This window comes from Microtus oregoni, unplaced genomic scaffold (genome assembly GCF_018167655.1).
Source record: "Microtus oregoni isolate MIOR12 unplaced genomic scaffold, Mior012 000081F_ref0000091, whole genome shotgun sequence".
NCBI classification, from domain to species: Eukaryota; Metazoa; Chordata; class Mammalia; order Rodentia; family Cricetidae; genus Microtus; species Microtus oregoni.
Window position 1 is genome coordinate 4,346,413 of NW_024544541.1, and position 19,125 is coordinate 4,365,537.

The 19,125-nt window shown below is 50.1% G+C and overlaps 1 protein-coding gene across 1 annotated transcript in view; it reads left to right on the top strand.

Annotated features, from left to right (window-relative positions):
- The window catches only part of LOC121441755 (tumor necrosis factor receptor superfamily member 8-like), a 50,905-nt gene that overhangs the window by 4,027 nt on the left and 27,753 nt on the right, over positions 1 to 19,125 (top strand). Inside the window, exons 2-4 of the mRNA XM_041643037.1 lie at positions 9,734 to 9,821; positions 14,799 to 14,915; positions 16,953 to 17,102. Of these exons, the coding sequence (XP_041498971.1) occupies positions 9,734 to 9,821; positions 14,799 to 14,915; positions 16,953 to 17,102 (355 nt within the window). The remainder of the gene's footprint in view (positions 1 to 9,733; positions 9,822 to 14,798; positions 14,916 to 16,952; positions 17,103 to 19,125) is intronic.

Genomic DNA, 19,125 nt, shown 5'->3' on the forward strand with positions numbered 1-19,125 from the left:
CCAAAAGGGAGGGATCTGTCCAAGAGAGATTAGCAGAAGAGCTTGGCCTAGAGAGTGGGGATGGGAAGAAGGTGGGCAGTGTGGGCAGCCCAGAGTGGGCAAGGAAGGAGCACCGCTAGCGGAGGTGGCAGGGGAGGAGTCCAGTGGTACAGACGTCAGGGGTTATGACCCCACTATTTCTGGGCCACGCAATCAGATGCTAAATCTTCCTTAATAACAGGAGTCAGAAATTCAGAAATTTCAGCGGTCGGGAGAGAGACAAGCAGAAGTGGGGTTGTGGGGGATTCCAGCTGTATCTGGGGGTGGGCAACTGCCTGGATGGTGGGGAAGCCTGATAAGACATTGCAGGTGTTTGGGAGGAACACATATGGTCTGTTTTTGCCCAAGTCCAGGTGTCAAGAGGGTATTCAAGTGTGGACGCTTCAAGGGAGTTCAGTTTCTGATCTAGATCTCTAGTACCAGAGTGACTACAGAATTCCTGGTGCATTCTGGGTCAGCGCTAAGGGGCATCAACCCTTCTCACTGGAATTGTGTTACTTCTTAATGTGTCCTAACATTCCATATATTTGGGGCACCTTTCAGCCTATTGGTTCTTGCCCACCCAGGGCTAGCCTCTCTCTCTCTCCCCGCTCTCTTTCCTCTCTCTTTCTCCTTTAATGACTTACTTTATGTGTGTTGGTGTTTTGCCTGCATGTGTGTTTGTGTGAGGGTGTCAGATCATCAGGAACTGGAGCTACAGACAGATGTGTAAATGTTGAGAATCGAACCCAGGGCCTCTGGAAGAGCAGCCGGTGCTCTCAGCTGCTGAGTCATCACTCCGTCAGCCTGTCACAAACTGTCACATAGTTGGTGGCTGGGAGTAACACAGATGCACTATTTAATGGCTCTGGAGGGTTGGAGGCTGAAAGGGGGTCTCAGAATTGTGTTTCTGCTAGAGAGGCTCCAGGAGGGGCCTCCTTGTCCTTCCCAGAGGCTTTCTCCATCCTCATCTTCTCCAGGGCTTAGTCGCTCCCCTGCATCTTCTAAAGACTTTGCAGTCAAGTTGGTCCCCATGGAGATGAGCTAAACTTACACTAACAATCGAGACCTAACCAAGTTCCTTAAGAATTACATCGATGTCTTCTAATACTTGACAACTTCCTACCAAGTTCCTCTTTGGCTTCATCCCCCCCCCCTCCCTGCTGACAAGCTGACAGTCTAGGCTGCCTGGTAACTTACCCTGCAGCCTAAACTGACCTTGAACTCCAAATCCCTCCCCCACCTCCAAAGTCCTGGGATCACAGGCATGTAACACCATCCCAATACTTGCTTTCTTCTGTTTTTTATTAAATGTATTCATTTATTTTACATCCGGGCCGCAGTTCCCCCTCCCTCCTCTCCTCCAATCCCCTCCCCCAGGTCTTTCTTTATGCAGTCATTTATCTGTGTATGTCTGTGTGGACACGCATGCCAGGTGTGCATGTGGAGATGAGAGGACAACTTGCAGGAATCGCTTCTCTCCTCCCACTGTGTGTGTGGGTCCCCGGGGTTTGATGTCATCATCGGCAGCAAGCACCTTGACCTTCTAAGGACTTCACTGATGCCTGGGGATCGGGACAGTGGGCTCTGTCTAATGTCACATGTCCTTACAGCCAAGAGTTCAGAGAAGATGTGGAAGAAGAGATTATGTGTCTGAGGACTTGGCCTGCCATTGCTGACTTTGCAGATGGGAGATGTGGCCTGGGAGCTGTGCTTGTTGTAATAGATACATGAGGCCGAGTGCTTCAGAGAGATTTTATTTGGGACTGACAAGATGGTTCGGTGGCTGAAAGCGTTCACTGCACAAGTCTGGTGCCCTAGAACCAACACAGAAGCATGCGCCTGTAATCCCAGATGAGGTGGGAGGTGAGGATGGGGGTCTATATAGCAGAAACAATGAAAGACCCTGCTTGAAGAAGGGAAGTGGAAGGAGAGAACCAACTCTTAACAATCGTCTTCTCACCTCCACAGGTGTGCTATGGTGTGTGTGTGACTGTGTGTGTGTGTGCACACTCACACTCACATAACTCTCATATACATACACACATTCACACATGCACACATGCACACATGCACACACACTCACATACACTCTCATATACATGCAGACATTCACACATGGCTTAGCAGTTAAAGGCTAGGCTCACAACCAAAAAAAAAAAAAAAAAAAGAGGTTTCTTTGGCTCTTGGTTATGGGGTCTGGAAAGTCTAAGCAGTTTGGTACCAGCACCCTGTAGCACGGGAACTCAGACATGTGCTTTCAAAGATCCCTTGGTAGCAGCAGGGGAGATACTCAGTGGTTAAGAGCACCTGTTGCTCTTGCAGAGGATCAGGGTTCAGTTCCCAACATCCTCATGGTGGTTCATAACTCTTTTATAACCGGGGGTCTGATGTCGTCTTCTGACCTCCACGGGCACCAAGCACACATGTAGTGCACATACTACATGCAGGCAAAACACGTACACATAAAATAAGATTAATCTATTTAAAGAAAAAGAAAAGTTTCCTATGGTAGCCAGATCCAGTGGTACAGGTCTGTAATTCCAGCTCCTCAGTAGGCTGAGGCAGGAGGATCACAAGTTCAAGACCTTCCTGGGCAACTTAGTGAGACCTTCAAAATAAAAATAGAGGCCAGGCAGTGGTGGCGCATGCCTTTAATCCCAGCACTCGGGAGGCAGAGGCAGGCGGATTTCTATGGGTTCGAGGCCAGCCTGGTCTACAAGAGCTAGTTCCAGGACAGGCTCCAAAGTTACAGAGAAACTCTGTCTCGAAAAACCAAAATAATAATAATAATAATAATAATAATAATAATAATAATATGAAAAGAAAAAAATAAAAACATAACAAACAAACTAAAAACCCTTATGTATATGTATGTAGGCCAGAAGAGGGCATCAGAAACCCTGGAGCTGGAGTTACAGGATGGTGAAAGTTGCCAAACTGGGGTCCTTCACAGGAGCAGCAAGTACGGGTGACTGCTGAGCTACCTCTCCAGCCCCATTTCCCACTTGGAAGCAGAGGCAGGTTCTCATCCAGTTAATTCTGCCTGGGGTGGTACTTGCAAGGTTGTGGGTCTGACATCGCAAGCGTCAGATTAGCTGTTCACTACTTTCAGTACTAGGGTGTTATCACATGGAGGCAGAGGTGAGGGGCCCTCATCCCTTCACTTCTGCCCTGCGCTGGCCCATTTGGGGATTTTGTTTTGACATGACTTAGTTCCCACAGGTATGGCCCAGCTGTTCTCTTTCTCTCGCTGTTGGTTGATACCAGGTGGGACTTTCTAAAAGTGAAAATTACCAGGTCTGCTAGAGAAAACCAAACCAACTTGAAAATAGTCCCGGAGATGATGAGGTTTTGGGGTACTCTTTTCATTCTAGGGCTGCCCAGGTAGGGCCTCAGCCTCTGGTCGCATAACTCGGCATCCTGTGGACATGCCACTTTGCCTTGAACCTATGGGGAACCCCACCTAAAAGCATCCACCTCTTGGTCCTTGGCCTTTCCCCACCCACTCTTCCTTTCTGACCCCCCCTCCCCGCTTCCCTCCCAGGCAAAGGCCAGAGCCCAGATGCTTAGTCCCCCGTCCCATTAAAGGGCATCGGGAGTTTACCGGCTATCTGCACCCATCTCGGTTGGTCCTCACTGTTCAGAGGGTAGGGCTGTCATAAACAGACACTGAGATTAGTGCCACCTCCCTGCCGGGGCCCCTGGTGGAGGTCAAAGGACAGGTTAGGAGTTGGTTCCACCATGTGTGTGCTGGGGTTCAAAGTCAGGTGGTCAGACTCAGTAGCAGGAATCACGTTTACCTCCAAGCCATCTCATTGGCCATTACAAGACTGTATTAATTTAACCCTGAATTCCTGGCTCTTCCAAAGTGATGAGACCAGGCATCATTTGACGGGGGCTGGAGAGATGACTCAGAGGTTGAGAGCACTGGCTGCTCTTCCAAAGGACCCAGGTTCAATTCCCAGTACCCACATGGCAGTTCATAATTGTCTATAGTTTCAGTTCTGGGGAATCTGACACCCTCACACATACATGCAAGCAGAACACTAACATACATACAATAAAAATAAATAAATTTAAAAAAGAGCCGGGCAATGGTGGCACATGCCTTTAATCCCAGCACTCGGGAGGCAGAGGCAGGTGGATTTCTGTGGGTTCGAGGCCAGCCTGGTCTACAAGAACTAGTTACAGGACAGACACCAAAAAAAAAAAAAAAAAAAGAATTTGTTGAGGATTTGCAGGAAAAGGCTGGTTCCGTGGACTGGGAGCATTCAGGGTAGGCTTTGGGGCTAAGATGGACCTCTACTTGGCTTCCCCTTACATCTCTAGGAATGGCTGGGAGGGCCTGGGGTTCAATTCTTTTGTGTGACTAAGAGAACTAGCTCCTTTCTCCCTAAGTCCCATTTGGGCTCCCTCCATGGGGCTCTGAGTAGCAGGCTTCCATTGCTTCCCTGGTTAGTAAGAAGAGAGCTCAGCCTGCTGGCAGGTTGAGAGCATACTCAGAATTTTAGAAAAGAGACCCCGGCCCCCCAACATCCCAAACCTTTGTTACTCCAGCTCCATGGTTTACTGCGTCCATGGTGACCATGCATGGTGACGTCCATCTAAAAGCCCGCTACTCAGAAGGCTGAGGCTTGAGAAACTTTTGTAACCAGCCTTGGCTACATAGCATGACCCTGTGTCAACAAGCTAAGCCAAACAAAGAGCACGCATTATAATTCTACCGGTTACTCAAATAATGTTCGTTAGGGCGCTCTCCATCCTCCCATTCCTGAGCAGCCTGTAATTCAGATACTGAGGTTTGTTTGTTTGTTTAATGGTGCTGGGCCTTAAACCCAGGGACTCACTCATTCTAGGCAGGCACTCTACTGCTGAACTATACCCCCAACCCTCTGCCGTGACCCCAAATCCTTTTATTTTGAGATAAAAATCTCACCTTATCTCCACCAAGTACCCAGGATGGACTTGAATTTGTGATCCTTTTGCCTCTGTCTCCTTAGATGGAACTATATGCATGAAATTTTTTTTTAACCTTTTGAGTCAGGGTCTTAGTAGCCCACAATGGCCTTAAACTTGATATACATAGTTGAGGAGACCCCGAAGCATTAATCCTACAGCGTCTGCCTCTAGAGAGCTGGATTACAGGTACATGCCAGCATGTTCGGCTCTGAAGTGATATTTTTATTATTATTTATGTGAGTCAACTGATGCGGGTCTAGGATTTAAACTCTGATCCGCATCATAGAGTAGTCACTGCTTTTTTTTTTTTCTGAGACAGGGTTTCTCTGTGTAGCCCTGGTTGTCCTGGAACTCACTCATAGACCAGGCTAGCCTCAAACTCAGAGATCTGCCTGCTTCTGCCTCCCTCTGAGTGCTGGGATTAAAGGTTTGAGCCACCACCACCCAGCTGAGTAGTAAGAACTGACCCAATTCTTCAGTGTCTACACCGACATTTAAAAATGAGTAAATTGCAGGAAGTCCCTTGACTTTGGATCATGATTTGATGTGGACCACGGGGTGATACGTTGCCCTGTCTGGTACACTGAACTATGGTTGAGAAGGGAGAAAATGAGACATGGCAATACTTGACTCTCCCGTTGGCTCTTGGTCGCTGTGTGAGTTTGGGCAGACAGCGGTGCCTCTCTAGGCTGTAGTTTCCTTATTTGTAGAGCAGGAGCTGGTGGAAAGCAGCCTGGGTTTGGAGGAGTGACACGCGGCGCACACACACACACACACACACACACACACACACACACACACACACACCGCCACAGACCCAGGGAAGGACAGCAGGGAGGTATGAAGACAGGTGGCTCTCAGATGTTCCAGGCCCAGGGCCACACGCCACACTCTCAGACTCTTTAGCTATCAGTGAGATGCTGAGGCAGGCCAGGAGGGAAAACCCAGGGCAAGGACAGAGAACTTTCCCACACTCTGCAGGCCCCACAGGGCCGAGTCCCGACAGCTCAGCTCGGTCTACCTCAGGTTTCTGTGTACACTCAGGGAGCGGCTGCTCACCAGGGAACTGCAGCTGGTGCTGCCCAGTTGCTGTCTGGAGGCTTCTGGGAGCCTTTAGTGACCTGAGGAGAAAGGAAGGCTGCTTGAAGGAACCCGGACAAAATGGGAGCAGAGACACCCTGCGCCTCCCGACTCTGCTGTGCGAATGTCTCACAGCTAGCTGCTCTTCCGAGTCTCTTCCTAGCTGCTGCAGTCGGAACCCAGGCTTCACACATGCGGGGCAAGCGCTCCACCGCTGAGCTACAACCCAGCCCTAACTGTATGCTACATGGTAGGCTATATTTAACATTTCAGTGAGTATGGCTACATGGTTTCAGATGTGTCAAAAAAAAAATATGTAGCTAACACCCACATAGCCACCTTCCAGCCACAGTGACCCTGGTGATGCTCTCTGCAGTTCCAGAAATACCTTTCTTTCTCTGCCTCCCATCCCCACCCCCGGGGGTGCTGGTCACACTGAGGGTGTGTCTTCCCAAGCCAAAATTAACCTAATCTAGAAAGTTCCTTGCAGATGTGCTCAGAGGCTTGTCTCCTGGTCAGTTCTAGATGCTGTCAAGTTGAAAACCAGTGTTAGCCGTGACTAAGCCCATCTCACGGCAGGGCTGATGGTTTGGAGAACTCTAGAAAGCTGCAGGGGTTTATTTCCAAGAACAAGTGAGGCTGGTGTTACTCATGAGGGAAATGCAAAGAAGCCATACCACCACACCCCCACCAGAACTACCACTGCAGCTTAAAGGCGGCTTCGGTAACCAGCACTTGCTCACCGTTAACTGGCGTACAGCGTTAAGTGTCAGCAAGCGTGAAGGACAGATGGCAGCCTCACACGCTGCGGCTAAGTGACAACCGGTGCAGGTGCTTGACAAAAAAAAAAAAAAAAAAAAATCAGATGGGGAATCAGGCTAGGGGTGCGGCTCAGTTGGTAGAGTGCTTGCCCAGCATGCTTGGGACCCTGGGTTTCAGTCCCAACTTAGAACTTGCCTAAAATTCCAGAGCTTGGGAGGTCGGGGCGGGAGTACCAGGAAATTATCCTTGGTGGATGGTGAATTTGAGGCCAGCCTGATCGACATGAAAGTCTACCTAGAAAAGAAAAGGGGGTTGGGGAAGAAAGGAAGGAGCTTGGATTCCAGTCTGTTGGAGCTGGTACTCATTTCATTGTGGCTGTATTTAGAAATGGGTACATAGGCTAGCACTTTAATCACAGAGCTCAGGAGGCAGAGGTGGGTGGACCTCTGTGAGTTCAAGGCCAGCCGGGTCTGCGCATAGAACTTCTAAGACAGATCTTCTGCTGTACCCAGAGATGGGTGCCGAGTCTGGTCGTCATCAGAGAGACTTATGGGATCAGATGGATAGACCCAAGGCCAAACATTAGGCAGTGAGAGAGCCCAGGTTGGAGGTCTCCAATGGGTCTCTCCCCTTGGTGATTGGGAAACCCCAAGGAAGAGGAGGAGGAGGAATTGTGGGAGCCAGAGGGGCTGAGTTTGCCCCAGAATCAACTAAGCAGGGCCCATGGGCACTCACAGAGACTGAAAATCACAAAGCCTATGTGGGTCTGTGTTAGGCCCACTGCATGTATGTTCTGGTTGTTGGCTTGGTCTTTTGAGGGGGACTCCTGATAGTGGGAGTTGGGGTGTCTCTGATTCTTTTGCCTGCCACTGGAACCCCTTTTCTCCTACTGGGTTGCTTGGTCTTGTTGCATCTTGTGGCCTCTTTGATTGATGCCCCTGGGAGGGCTGTTTTTATCTGGGTAGCAGGAGAAGGAAAGGAAAGGTTGCTGTAGTCTGGATGTATTGTATGAGAGAAGAATAAACAATAATAATAATAGTTTAAAAATGACATTCTAAGACAGTGCTACATATAGACTTTGTCTTTAAAGAAAAAACAAGTTGGGCAGTAGTGGCGCACACCTTTAATCCGGCAGAGGCAGGCGGATCTCTGTGAGTTCAAGGCCAGCCTGGTCTACAGAGTGAGTTCCAGGACAGCTCTAACTAACTGTGACCCAGAGTGCCCTGTCTGTGGTGGGGGTGGGGGCACAGAGCAGCATTAGCATTGGCAACTAAAAGGCGAAAACAACCCATTGTCTATCTAGAGTGAAACAGACACACGGGAGCCATATGGCAAGGCCATGGGCATTGGTGACTTCCAAAAAAGTGAATGGTTCTTGAAACCTAATACCGAATTAAAGAGGCTGAAGGTGGGGGCTTGGGGAGACGGTTCAATGGGGAAGAGCATATGCTGTACAACATGAGGGGCTGGGTTCAGGTCCCCAGAACCCACTTAAAAAGCTGGGTGTGGGGGGCTGGAGAGATGGCTCAGTGGGTAGGAGCATTGCCTGCTCTTCCAAAGGTCATGAGTTCAATTCCCAGCAACCACATGGTGGCTCACAACTATCTGTAATGAGGTCTGGTGCCCTCTTCCGGCCTGCAGACACACACAAAGACAGAATATTGTATACATAATAAGTAAATAAATATTTAAAAAAAAGCTGGGTGTGGTCACCAGTGCCCGGAGCTCCAACACTGTGGGAGGAAGAAACAGGAAGGCTGCTGGGGCCTGCTGTATGCTGACCTGGCTTTGGGCTCAGTAACCTGTTCCCAAGGGAATAAGGCGGGCAGTGATAAAGCAGGGCACCTGATGTCCTCCTCTGACTTCCAGGCATGTGCATTCACACACACAAAGATTTTAAAAAGCAGCTGGCTATAGCAGAGAATTCTAGCAAGTGATATAATCATGTTTGCGTATAAAACATTTTATTTTCTTTTTTGTTTTTGTTTTGAGACAGGGTTTCTCACAATGTAGCCCTGGCTGTCGTGGAACTCAGTATGTAGCCCAGGCTAGCCTTGGACTCACAGAGATCAGCCTGTCTCTGCCTCCCCAGTGCTGGGAGTCAAGTATGTGCCACGATGACCAACAAAACCCATTCTTTGTACACTGATTTTTTTAAAAAGCCAGTTGCAAAGAAAAGACTGGGCAGTTTGACCTATGTCAAACTCAAGAGCAGACAGAACTTATTAGCGGATGCAGAGGTGGGTTAATGCTCTTTCCAGAGAGGGTGTCTGAGTAGGCAGGGTATAGGTGAGGCTCTGTCTGTGGAAACTGAGCCCTTATCCATCTGGGTATGCAGAACTTCAACCCATATGTCTCTCTACCAGATGTAGGTTTTGTTGTTGTTTTTGTTTTTGAAGACAGGGTTTCTCTGTGTAGCTTTTTGAAGCCAGTCCTGGAACTCCAGCTTTGTAGACCAGGCTGGCCTCAAACTCAGAGAGATCTGTCTGCTTCTGCCTCCCGAGTGCTGGGATTAAAGTTGTGCACCACCACTGCCCAGCTTTACCAGATGTTTTGACTGCTGAACTCATCCCCAGAGACAGGGTGAGAGGCTTGTTAGTCCCCTGGAGGGGTGTGCCAGGTGGAACCGGTTGTAGCTGCTGAGTTGACGGTAGAGAGAACGGACTGGTGTTGGGGTGGGGGAGGTGGCCACAAGCAGAGGAGGGCACAGAGATTCCTGGGTGCTCCATCTGCAAGTAAGCTGCCATTAGCTTCTTGGGGGAGGTGCTGAGTCAGGGATTCTCTTCCTGACCTCTGTGACAAGAATCTCAGCCTGGCCTTGACAGTGAGTGGACACCATGCCTCCTGGGACTGCAGGGTGGCATTGAGGTTAAAGTCTGGCCTTGTCTCATCTGTTTCCCTGACCCTCCAGGATCGACCGCTCAAGAGCACCTGTGCTGGAGTTCTCAGCTACAACCCTGGGGAGGCTGTGGGGAGCTGCTGTCACCGTTGCCCCTCAGGTGAGTGGGGTACTGAGGGCAGGACATAGGTTCCTTGTTTTGATGTCTGACCCTCATGGGCGACTTGCGACAAGGTGGGGGTTGGGAGGAGCGGGATAGAAGCTAGCAGACATGGTCATGGTTTGTTTCAGGTGTCCAAGGGCACCTTAATGTCACAGGGTCTGAGGAAGAGCAAGCTTGGTTACCTCACAGGCTAGGTTCTGCCGCCGCCACAAGGATGTGAGACCCTTTCTGAGGTTTTGGGGTTGCCTATGCAGCAGGGTCCTAGCCACGAGCAGCCCAGCTGCCATGCTGACTTCCTGCTTACTTAACTGTGGTCTGAATGGGAAAATAAAAATAAAGAAATGAAAAGGAAAGGCCATGATGGTGGAGGAGAAAGTCTGTTGTAGATAAACGGGAGAAAGCATAGCCAGAGACAGAGACATCTGGGAGAGTCCAGAGTGGGCATGACCCCGAGCTGGGCCATTTGAGGAGAGAGGGGAGAGGAAGGGAGAAGGCAGACAGGGGAACCAGGTGTAGCAGCCAAGAGGACGGAAGGTAGAAAAGGGGCAGTAACCAAAACGTCTGGATTACATAGGGAAGAGCTTCAGGGGGAAGGGTAGCCCAGCCGATGGGCTGGAGAGTTCGGGTAGACTGGGGCATGCCTGCCATACCCTGTAACAGGTAGGGTCTGAGGGATGCTGGAGAACCTGGTGGCCAGGTCCTCTTTGATATGTTAATAGGCACCTTTGTACCAGGTTTGGGACCTAACATCCCGTGTTAAGCATTGATTCTGTTTTGCAGATGGGACTGTTGGGGTTCAGCCAGTTCAGAGATTTTCCCAGGGTCTTAGAGCTGCGGCGTGGTAGGATTGGCTCGGGGTAGAGCCCAGGAATTTGTGACCTCAGAGTCTCAACAGCCAACATCCCCTGTGACCATGACCAGTTGTCATTTCTGGAGTTCGGAAGCCCTTTGCAATTCTTTGTTTTCTTCTCTTCTCTCTTCGTTCCCCCCACCACCCTTAAATTTTCTTTTCAGTTTATGTGTATGAGTATTTTTTTTTTTGATTTTTGAGACAGGGTTTCTCCGTAGCTTTTGGTTCCTGTCCTGAAACTAGCCCTTGTAGACCAGGCTGGCCTCGAACTCACAGAGATCCACCTCTCTCTGCCTCCCGAGTGCTGGGTATGTGTATGAGTATTTTGCCTGCATGTATGTATATGCACTATGTGCATGCAAGTCTTGCATAGATCAGAATGGGTGTCCGATGTCCTGGAACTAGAGGTGCAGGTGTTTGTGAGCCACCACGTGAGTGCTGGGACTTGAATCTGAGTCCTCTTCAAGAGCAGCAATTGCTCTTAACCGCTGAGCTATACCCGTGACAATTTTCTAGTTTTCTTCATTTTTTAGTTTGTGATGGGGGCTCACGAAATTTCCCAGGCTGGCCCTGATTGCGATCTGTAGCTCAGGTTGATCTTGAACTTGCTATCCCTCTGTCTCAGCATCTTTAGTGCTGGGTCTGCCGCACACCACCTCGCCCTGATCTTCACAGTTCTTGTCTGTTCCAAGCCAGGACAAGTGTTTGTCCCAGCCTGCTCCGGGCTGCAACTTTCTGGGGAACAGGGTTTGCCTAACCAGTGCTGGGTTCCCGGAATGCTCACCCAGCCCTCGCATAGCATGAATTCTGGGAGAACGTCAGGAAATCCTTCTGGAACATTCTTCGGGCCTGAAGATTAGAAAAGGATTATGAAGTATTTTGGTCCCCTGTGACTATATTAAAAGTCCTAAACCCATGTGGGGGCCACTGGTGGCTGGGGTATGAGGTGAAGCCGTGGTGTGGTATCTGAGCCCCAGGAATAGATGTCTATTTGCAAGAGAGACTTTAGCTATGAAAGTCGAGGGTGGGAGGAAGTCTCTGTCACTGGCTCAGTGTAACTGCCCGCTGCTTCTAGGACAAGGCATGAGAGCCAGGCACTGTGTCTGGAGGGCTTCCTGTGGGTAGGTGGGGACCGGCAGTACTGTACAGCTCATTGGGGCTGGAGATCATTGACAGCTGCTCTTAGACCTGTGTTCTCTGAACGCCCCGTGGGACTCCAGTCTTTCACAAGCTACCGGAGGAAGTATTTGAGAAAGAACTTAATAGTGACTATCCCCAAAAATGAGTTTAAAATGTTTTTTGTGGGGCTTGGGAGATGGCTCAGGGGTTAAGAGCACTGCCTGCTCTTCCAGAGGACCCAAGTTCAGTTCCAACACCCTCATGAGGCAGCTCACAACTGCCTGTGAACTCCATCTCTAGGGGGCCTGACGCCCTCTTCTGGCCTCTGAGGGTATCTACACACATGACATGCACTCATAAGTACACATACACGGAAATAAAAACAAAATTTAAATGTTCTTGCCACCATTTTTTTTACGACAACTTGACAGGGTCCCATCGAGTCTAGGTTGGCTTTGAACTTTGTGTGTAGCAGAGGTTGGCCTCGAACTCCTGATCCTCTTACCTCTGCCTCCTGGATGCTGGGATGGCAGGCCTGTACTATGACACCGGGTTTCTCTCGGGTCCTTCCCCTCCCCCTACTGGTCTCCCCCATCTAGCTTGTGTTTGGGCTCCTCCAGGCTGTTACTTCCCTCTGGTTAGAAAATGGAGAGCTGAAGAGCTCTTCAGGGCTTGCAGCCTGACCTGTCCACTTTCCTACCATATGTGTTCCCTTTTTTATAGAGGCCCCCACACCCATCCTATGGGATTAGGGCTCCTATATCCTTAGCGAGCTCCTAAAATTGTCTCTCCAAATAGTTCCATTGAAGCTAAGGGTTTCATTATGGGGGGTTATTTTAATTTACAGCATCTCCCCCCTCCCCCGCCCCAGACTCTCACCCACTCTTCCTCATTTCTTTCCTCCGCCCACCTGTCCTTCAGTCCAATATGAGTTCATTGCCTGCTCTTGGAAGAGGTTGCACCTTCCCCCTCGTCCGTTCCCAGGCCTCTGGTCTTCTGGCGATGCCTGTCTCCTTCCCCCTTGTCCGTTCCCAGGCCTCTGGTCTTCTGGCAATGCCTGTCTCCTTACCCCTCGTGCCTGTCTCCTTCCCCCTCGTCCGTTCCCAGGCCTCTGGTCTTCTGGCTATGCCTGTCTCCTTCCCCCTGGGTGTCCCTTTCTGCCATCTCAGCCCTGCTGCAGCTCTGAGACCCCACCTCTATATAAGCCTTCCTTTGCTGCAGGCGACTGGTTCCCACACCTCCACACCTCTTTTCTCAGTGCTTTTCACCCTTCTGCCCACAGCGAGCTGTGGCCTCAATGTATTGTGACATCCGTGGCCACAGGTCCCTCGCAGAAAGACACGAATTTGCGAGCATGACGCCTCCATCTTAGGCTTCCTCCACCTAACAGCTGTGCCTGACGGCTTGCTCCTTCCTCCCACTTGCCCTCTCTCAGGCCCTGTGCTGAAGTAGCTGCGTACCTCAGGCCTGGGTGGTGGGCGGGGCATTTTGCTGGAGTTTTATTGACTCTGTGCTTCCGGGTAAGCCACAAAGGAAAACCAAAAACCCCCTCCTTCCGTGTTTTGGGGAAATTTCTGACATTTTGTCTGACTTCTCAAATCAGCGCTCAGCTGTGTGGCAGCGTTTGCACGTGGGTGGGCCGGTGGAGGAAGGAAGCTGGGAGACCTTTAAGTTTGAGAGGTCGCCCCATGGCAACGTCTTGCCTTACGTAGGTCCGCAAGGCCTTTCGACACTCCTGGCAGCCACTACCCAGTTCTCTGCTTACGACAAGCTCACTCTGCCTCATGCTATGAGCAACGGTACTTACCGATGGACCAGGGCACTACAATGGAGGCCTGGTTCTTTACCTATGTCAGCGCTTGAACCTCATAGGAACCCAGAGACAGAGCCTGGATATAGAAGGGTTCTTGGATTCACCCACTGAGCTAGTAAGCTCAGCCTGGGCTAAAATAAAGAATCCTGAGCCCTTACCCTTTCCTTCCAGGCCTTGTATAGGGTAGGGGTAGGGAAGAGCCTGGCATCTCTCCAGCTTTACTCAGGAAGTCAGCAGAATCTGGGTTCACCAAATATGAGCCAGGCTCTGCAGCAGGGACTCAATGGTGGCTGGAGACAGACACAGCAATCCTGGCGGTATTTCAACGGAATTCAGATACTGAGATTTAACTCCTAGTCGTGATTAAAGGAATACGCCACCAAGCCCACCTCTTCCAGAAATTCAGTGGTAAAACCAGAACACCTTGTGTGAACATGCTCAGAGGTGGGGCTTATTGGTCATGGTCAGGTTGAGCCAATCACAGTTGGTGAGAAAGATGGCACGCTCTGATTGGTTTGTTGGAGTTACATGATGGGATGAATGAAGTGTTCTGATTGGTCCGTTTGAGTCAAGTGCTCATTCTGTGCCCAGGCTGTGGGAATCGTCCCTGAAGAAACCTGGCAGACTCTGGCAGAATAGATATTGGGGTGCGGGTGGGGGTGCAGGTGGGGGATGCCCATTCCTCATTTATCCCCCCACTTCAGCATCATCAGCCTCTATCTCCAGTCCTCGGAGGATGGGAGGAAGATTGCTGGGTGATTCCAGGGCCTCTCACAGCTTGGGTCAGGATCTTCACGGTCTTGACTGCCTATAGTCCTCTCAATTCCCTCAGAGGCTCTGGACCGCTGCTGAGAGTGACAGCCAGCACGCAGCCCGTGTTTGCTGACCTCCACGGCCCCTTTCATCATTTTAGTGCTAGGAGAAACCGATCTTATTAGTGCGAAAGTCATTGCGGTCGTCTGAGGCCACCCCTTGTCAGGTGGCATCCCAGGAATGCCAGATCCAAGTTTTCCCCTGCACCTGGGTCACTCCTTTTGCTGGCTTAGTGACCTCCAGGGAGGCCCAATGCTTCCATCTGTAACATGAGGGTTATCTGATATAACCATGGGGTTTAGGTATGAGAGATGGAGAATGGAAGGCCAGCTCATTATCAAGGTGACCTAGCCTAGAACTTCTCTGCTGCTTTTCCCAGGGTTGTCTCCAACACAGCCATGCCCACAGGGCCCTGCCCACTGCAGGAAGCAATGTGATCCCGACCACTACGTGAATGAGGATGGGCACTGTACAGCCTGCGTGACCTGTTTGAAAGGTAAGAACCTGTCCTCTTTCCCTGGCATGTATCTGAGAGGCAGGAAGTATCAGGATTCAGTCCCCTGGTGCCTCAATTTACCTCTCTGGATTTGAGAATTGATATTAGCAGTCATCTTTTGCATCCATGCTTTTCAGAGAGACATAGTGTGCTCCCTGGAGGGAGGACTCATGCCTTCCCAATGGCCCTAGGGAGGACTCTTTTCTTAGGTCATTTCTGTAGTGAGGAATCTGGGGATCATGTGAAGGGTCTTCCTGGAGCTGGGGAACTTGGCAAATGGTGGAGGCAGAGTCTGAGCTGGTGGTCTGGCGACAGGAGTTGCCATTTCCCAAGTCCTTCATCATCCTTCTCGAAGACCAGGATGCTTCCAGGAAAGTTCTTGGAACAGGTTCTTCTTATGTTAATCATTTGTGTTTAGTGATGGGGTCTGGTGTTTTGGTTTTGTGTGGGCTTAGGGGTGTGGTTAGGTTGGACAATGTGTTGAGATTTTTTTGAAACCTAATAATCATATGTTTTAAAGTTTTCAATGTCTTTTTTCTTTTTTGGTCTTAGTTTTCCGAGGCAGGGTTTCTCTGGGTAGCCTTGGCTGCCCTAGAACTCACTCTGTAGACCAGGCCGGCCTTGAACTCATAGAGATCCGCCTGCCTCTGCCTCCAGAGTACTGGGATTAAAGGCATGCGCTACCACTGCCCGATTTATGCATTTGTTTATTGCTTACAAAGTTCTTTTTGTAGGATTATATTTTCTTTCTCATTTATGTGTGTGTGTATGTGTGTGTGTGTGTTTCTGCATCCATGTCCTGAGTGCTGGGATCACAGGTGTGCATTGCATGCCTGGTTCATTCAGGGCTGGGAATTGTATGCAGGGCTTTGAGCATGTTAGGCAAACAGTGCCTTAACCACTGAACCATCTCTCCATCCCTTCACTCCTCATCTCATAAACCATAGGTTCTGGATATGAAATTCAAGTCCTTGTGTGTACATAGCAAGCGGTTTACCCACTCAGCCATCTCTCTCAGAGGGGACCTTCTCATAGTCCGACCCCAGCACAGGGGATGAGTGCGTATGGATATTGTGTTGCCAAGTACATCATCACCCTGATTCAGCTGGTGGGGGGAGCATGCTGTGGGTTTAACAATGGGCAGTGTGTGTCTGCACCCAGAACATACAGTGCACTTCCTAAAACTCCTCATGCTTCTGGAGTTTATCCTCCCATCCTCTTCACCATGGCAACCACTGCTGGCCCTCCTGCCTCTATAGTCAGAACCTGATCTTTTGCAGGAGACCCATGGAATCACGATGTAAAGCCTTTCCGGAATGGCTTGTCACACAGCGACGTGTACTTCGGTTCCCTCCAGGTCCTGGGACATTATTTCTTTATTTATCTTTTTAAATATTTATTTATTTATTATGTATACAGCGTTCTGCCTTTATGCAGCAGATCTCAAATACAGACAGTTGTGAGCCACCACGTGGTTGCTGGGAATTGAACTCAGGACCTCTGGAAGAGCAGCCAGTGCTCTTAACCTCTGATCTATCTCTGCAGTCCTCATTATTTATTTTTGTATGTGTACACGTTGTATGTGTGTGTGGAGGCCAGAGGCTGATGCCAGCTGTCTTCCTCAATCTTTCTCTCCAGCTTAGTTTTTGAGACAGAGCCTCGCCTCTCACTGGAACGCACTGATTCACCTCCATTGGCTGGCCAGCCAGGTCCAGGAGTCCTCCTGTTTCTGCAACAGACATATGGCGTCCTGCTCAGTTCAGTTTTCACATGGGTGCTGGGGATTTGAACTCAGGACCTTATGCTTGCCCAGCAAGCACTTTATCCAGAGAGCCATCTCTTCAGCCCCACATCTACTTGTTTGTAACCTCTGTAGCAGTGTGAGGTGTATGGGCTAGAGGCGAAGGCCTGCCTCACACTGCCTTCCCAGACGTTATGTCAGGGGATCTGAGAGAGAGCATCTTACCTTCATCCTGGGCTGTCCCTCGGTTTCCTGGATTCCCTCTTTCCTTCCTTGACCCTCTCTGTGTCCCTCAGGTCTTGTGGAGAAGGCTCCGTGTTCCTGGAACTCTTCTCGTGTCTGTGAGTGTCAGTCCGGCACGTACTGTAAGACGCAGGCTGTCAATTCCTGCGCTCGCTGCTCCCAACATTCCCGCTGTTCTGGGGGCCAGGTCGTCAAGTTCCCAGGTGAGTGTCCCCATCTCTAGCCTACTTGCAGCAGCTGCTGTACCTGCCACAGGTTCCCTACTGCTCTCCTCCCCCCACCGTGGGACAGACAGGTGGAAGTGGGCTTTCTGTGCTCACAACTGTGTCTCAGCAGAGGCACTCTGCTAGCTGAGGCCCAGGCCTGAAGCTTGGGGCTGGGGAGGATTCTCTGGTGGCCCACAAACAGTAGGAAACCTCAAGTGTCTACCCCGGGAGTTCCCTGACTAATCAGAGCTGGCTTTCCCGCTTCAGATTCGGGTGTCGGGTGGGAGAGGTACTGAGACATTGGACACCAGATTCAATGCTGAGAAAAATAAATTTTTTCCCAACTTGCCTTGTGACCTCAGGCCTTACCTTCTCCAAGCTTCTAATTTCCTTGTGATATGAGGAGGGGCTCATGGTCGCTGAAGGGATAAGAATTGTGGATCCTCCCCGGTTGCCATTAAAAGTGCTGTTTAGGGGGCCAGCCTAGGCTACATAGTGAAACTTTGTTCTCAAGAAAGGGGGTGGTGCTCTTTAGAAGGGAGACACAGGGTGGGAGATGGGGAGCAAAAAGGGCATACCTAAAACAACACAGCATGCAGGTGGGGCAAACTGATGATCATCATCATTTATGCCCAGCAATGCTGAAGCCTGCATGGGCAACCAGTTTATGGTGGTTTTCCAGTTGTTCCTGTCCTAAACAATTCTAGATGCTTGTGTTATTGTCATACCCAAGTTCCACAGTCTTCCTCTATGCTGTCTATCCATCGTATTTTGGGCCTTCTCCTTCGCTTTATCCCATGCACTCCTCCAAGCAGTGCTGTCTTCAGGTATCTGCCGTCATTCATTCTCATAACATGGCCGAAGCATCTCGAGTGCCGTTGCAGTGTCCTGTAGTTCACCTCCTTCTGTAGAAGGAGACGTCTCTTAATGTCATCGCTGTGCAGCCTGTCTCTTCATGCGACGCCTAGAATCCTCCTGAGACACGCCATCTCAAACACACTCAGCCGCTGTTCTGAGAAGCATTTCATTGTCCAGGTTTCAGAGTTGTCAAGAAGGCCGCTCAAGACAGGTGTCTCATGTACTTGTAATTTTGTTGTTCTTGTGTCTCTTGCTGACCAAACCTTTCCCAGTGCCTGCAATGCAGCCCTCGCTATCCCTATCCACCTCCTGACGTCTGAAATAGTTCCCTCCTTTGAACTGAGCTTCCTCCAGGATAGACAAAGTTGGCTGCTTGCTTGAGGTTCTGACTCTTATTACAATGTTAAAGCCCTTGTGCACCCTCCCCATGTGTTGTATCTCAGTCTACAAACTGGTATGAAAGTAAACATCGAGAAGACTGAGATGCTGAGGTACAAACTGATGGTAAGGGCTGACAATTGCAGGCCCTATGGGGACCTTTTTCGGTAACCTGTGTCCTTGGCATTTCTGGTTCTGGCTTGGTGGGCTCTGTCCGACTGCTTGAGTCATGGAATGCTCTGTGCTAAGGGACACAGATCCCACTGTCTGCAAGCAGAACAGGGTTGCTGAGGGAAGGCGCACACGTGGGCCTCAGGTTGCACTTTAGCAAAGCTTGGCACCTGTGGGTGGGGCCGGTTCCCCTCTCTCTCTTTCCCCCCACCCATGTGATGAAGAGATGTAACCTTAAGGCTTCTGGAACTTCTCTTGAGTAAGCAGGACCAGGCTGTTTGAGTGGTGTTCCTGAGATTGCCACTTGGGGGCGACAGAGGACTGTCTCTGAAGCTCTGCCCTTGCTCACACCTGTGGCCAAGGAACATTTAAATGTGGCTGGTGGAGCCAGGTGATGGCGCACTTCTTTAATCCCAGGCAGAGGCAGGTGGATCTCTGTGAGTTCAAGGTCAGTCTGGTCTACAGAGCTACAGCCAAGGCTACACAGGATGAGTGGGTTTCGATCACCTGATATATAAGCGAGAATGTGATGTGTATCACTATATTTATATCTGTTACTGACTGACATAGATCACTATGTTGTTAGGTGATGCTGTTTGAGAGAAGACCTTAT